At 40.2% G+C, this 6,004-nt stretch overlaps 2 protein-coding genes across 2 annotated transcripts in view; both read right to left on the bottom strand.

Annotated features, from left to right (window-relative positions):
- The window catches only part of LOC6605723 (synaptotagmin-5), a 49,057-nt gene extending 43,377 nt beyond the window's left edge, over nucleotides 1–5,680 (bottom strand). Inside the window, exon 1 of the mRNA XM_032717913.1 lies at nucleotides 5,239–5,680. The gene's annotated coding sequence lies outside the window, so the exon portion shown is untranslated. The remainder of the gene's footprint in view (nucleotides 1–5,238) is intronic.
- On the bottom strand, nucleotides 1,698–2,370 carry LOC6605733. The gene has a single exon (XM_002030513.2). It carries the CDS (start codon nucleotides 2,339–2,341, stop codon nucleotides 1,742–1,744), a length of 600 nt encoding a protein of 199 aa, XP_002030549.2. The 5' UTR covers nucleotides 2,342–2,370; the 3' UTR covers nucleotides 1,698–1,741.
- Nucleotides 5,681–6,004: the final 324 nt, after the last annotated feature.

Consider the following 6,004-nt stretch of genomic DNA (forward strand, 5'->3'; position numbering starts at 1 on the left):
CCTAACAGCGCTCATCTCCTGGGCAATCATTTCCTTCGACGTCGGACGCTAATTTCTGTTTGCTTATAGGCCACATTTCCCATTTCCCCCGATACGAGCGGAAAAAGCAGGCAGGCCTGGCCCACATATAAAGCAGCCCCTGGCTGCTCATGTGGAAACGGAAGTGCTTCCAATTGTTATGTCAATGATGGTGATGGCTGAGCTCTCATCAAGTCGTTCGAGTGACAGGACATCACCGCAAAAAAAAAGTCGAAAAGAAAGCAGCCAAGCGATTTATTTGACAGTCGTTTGGCCAAGAAAGGCCATAAAACATTTCGCTCAGTGTACACATATGCTGTCATGTGCATGGGATTATTAGCGGCTAGCTCTCATATCCGATGTTTATTCATTACTTTCAGCTTATTAAGCCCGCCATTGTGATTGGAATGAAGAAATAACGCTTAACTTAACCAAGTTAAGTGCTGCCAACTGTGGATAGTTAACAAATTCATTATATATGTATAAAAGAGCAAATGCTGCATATTTTGACATTTCTGGCCAAGTCATGTTCTTGAGATATTTACCGAAAAGAAAAGAGCATTTGCAGTTCAACCGTTGGCATTAACATACCTAATTGATGCAATTAGGCGAAACTGCAGTAGAAAGTACTCTCTCATCGCCCGACGGAAACTTTCATGGGCATTAATTCATTTGCATAGCCCAAAGCTTTTCGGTATGAAAGCGCGCTGGCTAAATAGGGGCGGTTATTCAAGGGGAGGTTTTGTGGGGAGGGAGGGTAGTCGGAGTGGGAGTGGCAGGAGCCCGATGGCGCCAGACCCTAAGACCCGGCCAAAACCCTAAAAATAAACATGGAGCAAAAAGCACTTCACTACCATTCCCACTCCCACTAGTCCAGCGAGCATAGAAAGTCCCTCAATATGCTCCGGTTACATAGGCAAAAACAAAACCAAACACAATTTTTTTGTTGTATCCAAACAAACTAAGAGCGAAAATAACAATAAACCCCTTCTTTTTATGTATTTTCCCATCGGTCGCGCCGTTTAATGAATCAACAAGTGTGAAAAGGGTATTATTTTTTTCATCAAAATCTATCTGGCGCGCGTATCGTAAATTTACATAAAAACCCATCAAGTTTCGATTGAAAATGTTACCTGAAGTGAGTTGATCCTTGGCCAGGATACAGGACTCAAACAATGCACGGCCTTAACGAAAAATGGTCCTTTGATTTTCATTCATTCTCGTCTCTGCTTCTATCCTCGAATTAACATTTTGATTGGATATTTCAATATTGCGCCATATGGAAGGCTCTTAGCCTGTTGCTTTTTTCATGGCTCGGCTGCTGGTCAAAACTGGTTGGCCACGGCAACGAATAGTTGGCACCTTTAATGCCCCACTGAGCTCCGTGTTTGCACTCTACTCAATGCCACAAATAGCGTTTAGTATATAGGATGAACCGCGATAAGATATCCGATGGGTACTCGTTATGGTTCGAGGCCTAAAGTGGCCATAAATTGATAATTAACTTTGATACAAATCCTGAATCATAGATATTATCGAATAAGTTTCAAATCTATCATAATTGTCCGTTAATTATGCAAACTATATACCAAAATGGTATTAACTTATCAAATTAAAGTCTTCTTAAATGTTTTACCCTCTAAAATGATAGACCCAGCTATCTCTTAATGAAACAATAATTGCTCAATATATTAGCTTCAATTATTATTTTTCAGACCTCTCCTTAGATCACCTGGGTGGTGAACACGGGTTCAGCAATCTGATTTTCGGAAGCGTCAGCCTGATCGGGAACGACATCGGTAGTCACAGCTGGCGAATCCTCACCAGACACGGTGGTGGTTGTGGTGGTGGTGGACGAGGAGTCGGAGTTTGTGGGTGCACTAATCACGGCAGGGGACAGAACGGGCTTAACAAGACGACGTCTGCGCAGATAGGGTGCTCCATAGTCGTAGTAGTTGTTGTCCCAGTAGCTGGGACCGTTCCAGTCGCCGGGATAGCCAAAGGATCCATAGTCGGGCCAGTAGCGGGGATAGTAGGGCAAGATGTTGTTGGACACTTGAGGCAGGATGCTGGGCGTTTCCACATCGGCGGCAACATTGACGGCAGGTAGGATTTGGGCTGCATTCTTCACCAGCACAGTGGGCACGATGCCGGCATTCTTCACAAGCACAGTGGGCACAATTCCAGCTGCCTTGGCCAGCAATGTGGGTGGCTCCACTGACAAGTCCACCTTCGCAGAGCGTCCCAATCTTCCGCGCAGGGACAACTGGGCAGATGACACTGCCACCAAACTGACACAAACCAGAGCCACGAACAGACGCATATTTTCCAAACTAGCAACCACTTTCAACTGACATAAATTGGCCATTGCTCCCCCATTTTATAGAGCTCCTCTTTTTCGGGTATAATTTACTTTTCATTTAATCAGTTCAAATATTGATTCAACTAAAATTCGTTTCTGGGAATCCGTGCAAATTATTTAACCACGTTTTGCGTAGTTTCATATTTGCTTAGTTGGGCTCTCGGCGTTCGGAGAATTGAAAACAGATTTTGCTGAATAGTTGTCATTAGCGGTTTGCCAAAAATTTGGTAGCTTGATGTTTTCCATCTGTTCTATTGTCTCAAACAATACTGCAATTAAAAAGTCTTACTTCTGAGTTCCGATTCCGGATTTCAATTTCGATGGTAGAAAAAGAAAGCTTAAATATTTGTTTGAAAATGTCTACTAGGAAAGCGTAGAATTTCCTTTTTGGTTCCTTACATAATTGTAAGCTTTAAATTATCTTTATTTATAGTATATTTGATTTTAAAACCAAAAGCCAAGTAACATCTTAATAGCTTTTTTGAACTCTCAAAGTTTTTTTATTCAACCATATAAACAAGAAGGAATTGTATATTATAGTTTACATTCCTAACCAAACAATGTAACACTAAGTGTAATTTCCAAGCCAAGGCACACTGTTTTATTTAAACATTTTAGTATGATTACTACTGCAACTTTGTATGCACGAGTGCAGGTGACAGTTTGAAAGTTTTTGCAAATACGTAGAAGACCAACTGAGAGTTTAAACAATTAAGTTGGCTTCTTTTTCGTGCACACATACATTTGAAGAAAGTTGTTTTTTTTTACATCCTAACTAGTTTAATCTATTTCAAGTGTGACTGTGTATTCCCTCGGTGTAATCCAATCTGGTTTAGCTGCTGCTTCTGCGAGTAAAGCTAGGCCGAACAGCACCGAAAGTATGAAAATTCTCATCCTGATGAAGGTTTAAAGTAAACTAAACTGATATTTCAAAATACGCTTATATATGCAAATGCCTTTATAAATTATGCCAGCTTGAACCAACTAAGTGCCTATTTAAAAAGCTTCTCGAATCAGTTGTTCATTAGGTAGGTAATTATAAATTAACGAGAACGGCTGCCGAACCGAATTACGAATGGTTGAGTGTTAAGTGTTTCCATATGCCCATTTTCAAAGTGGAGTTTCAATTAGGCTAATTGCAAATGCTTCACTGTGCAGTCAAAAAAATGGTTCACCAAATAAATAAAGCAAAGTTAAACAATAACAATAACAATAACAAAATATTAAAAACCATTTGCATCTTATGCATTTAATATTGTCTCTTACTTTGATTTTAGTGCTAGGTTTATTTTTACTGAAGTTGCATATTTTCTTCGTAAGAAAAAATATCACTATGATTTATATTTACTATATACTTGCGCAAATAGATATAACAAACTCATAAGCCTCGACCAAGTAAAACACACTCTTTGAGCATGTCATAAATTTTCTGTGTGTTTTAGCCAGACATCAAGTAATTCGCAATTCCCCCAACCCATCACGCATACGCCATGTATGGCCGCCTTTAAAACGGATTAAACGGGGGGACATAACCAGGCAGCATAATTAAAAAACTTAAAGCAAGTGCACCACACTGCTGGGGGAGGGGAGGGGGTAAATAACAATAATGAACTTGTGTGCTGGCAGGGAAGCGTGAAGGATGAAATTTAAGCCCTGGACATGTCAGTGACAAGCTGTCTCGCCATCGACTGCCATCTTCTCTACTGCTCCTCGCTTTCTATCATTCTGCCCATCCCTTTTGTACTTTCTCCGCCTGGTGACATGGAAGCCAACCAAGCATGCCACCCCATTCCGAGCACAGACATCGGCAAAAGTTTGCTGCCTTGGTCAAGTTTTGCCCACCAGAGTTGCAGCACAAATTAACAACTTATAAATTCGAAAATTGCCACAGCAACTTTAACCAATTTGCAGATATAGGTGCTCCCTTTTAGCTGTTGCTCATATATACATGCTTGACGTCATTAGATAGACAAAAAAAATGGGAATGGAAAAAAAAGGCTAACATCAATTAGGTATACAATCCTATGTAACGCCTACCAGGAAAAAAATCCTCTGCAGGGGCGTAACGAATATGAAGCCGAATTGTACATTCAATACCCGTATATTGTTCGCAGATAAGAGAGAACTATCTTATCAACAAATAACACATGCAGATACACATGTGCGATGATAGGGAAGCGAAACGAACAGTTAACTTTTACTCTCTGGAAATGCTAAAAGCCCAAAAATAACCAGGGACCCTAATCAAAGAGCTCCTCAACTATTTCGGCCTTTGACCTGGCCAACTTTTGTTGAGATTTCCACTCACCACCACCACCCACCAGGGTGCTAACAATCACAGATTTAATAAGCCAAAGCCCAAAGCATTGCCGCAAAAGAAAAATATATATACATATATATAAAAATATCAACTTGAATGGTAAATATTCAACAGGCAGACGAAGAAAAAGGACCTTTTGGGTGCCATAAAAAAATGCTGGCATTCGCTGGTTTAGTGTTTAAATGGCTGGGATTAGGGGCTCGAAGACGCTTTAAGTGCGAATTTCAAGGCTTTCGGCTGATGCGATTACTTATCAAATTGGATTTCTTCATCGCCGTCCTCATCCTTCACTATTTACTTCTTTTGAGTTGTTTGTCGATGGCTTAAAGTGGCAGAGGCATTTTAAACTTGAAACTCTTACAATTGGGAAATTAATGTTGAGATAAGAATGGAAAAGCATACTAAGTGATTAGTACAACAATTAGTACTTGCATTATTTTATTTATATTATTATCTGGCTAGAGAGTTTATGGCTGCCTTTTTAGACATCCATACAATTATGTTTCGAATATTTGGTTAAATGAATTTTTGGACTTACCTTTTTATTTTTGATTTGTGTGAGCTCTTTTTCACAAAAATTAATTGTTTTTTATTGTTTTTTTACACAAAATCGGTATAATTAATCATCTCCCTGGGCACAATTCATTAATATTCAAACGAAACTTTGAGCAACACTCCTCTTGGCATATGCAAATCAAGGATGGAATTTAACACCAAAGGCGCAATAAGCGAATTCACTGAGTTTCTTTTCAAAATATTTTCGATATTTATGCGAAAAGCAATCTATTCAAATTGCAGACAACTGAATCTCATTTTGTTCTGGCCCACACACACCGCTCGATGGGGAAAAGACAAAAACAGAGCCCGGATCCGAATCCGTATCCGTATCGAAAGCGCTCGCAACCGCCGTGTGAGAGTTACAGGATGTGAGTGGCAGGATGTTGGAAGGACCGCTTGCCACAACGACAGGATAGCCAATGCTAGACGATGCGCCATTCAACGCTACCATATGTTAGCGATTTCTGCCTGTCCACCGCCGATTCCACGGTTGCTGCAGGGAAAGCTCTGCTTTTCCGGCCGTAAACATTCGGCCAACTTCGGCTACGGCCGAACGGAAAGCTCCACGAGTCCTTATCAGTGGGCGGTGTGCTGCTGCGGCTGATAACGAGCTGGCCAGCAATTATCAAGGGTATTTTATTCAGGATATGTTAACTATTTCAGCGAACTCAAAAACATTCATCTCGAAGAAATAAAACTTTTGAAATAAACCATACAAATATTAAATTTAAAAATAATATTTATAT

This window comes from Drosophila sechellia, chromosome 3L (genome assembly GCF_004382195.2).
Source record: "Drosophila sechellia strain sech25 chromosome 3L, ASM438219v1, whole genome shotgun sequence".
Classification (NCBI taxonomy): Eukaryota; Metazoa; Arthropoda; class Insecta; order Diptera; family Drosophilidae; genus Drosophila; species Drosophila sechellia.

What these genes read in the sequence shown, in the direction of transcription:
- LOC6605733 (XM_002030513.2), bottom strand. Translation starts at nt 2,341, where the DNA reads ATGCGTCTGTTCGTGGCTCTGGTTTGTGTCAGTTTGGTGGCAGTGTCA.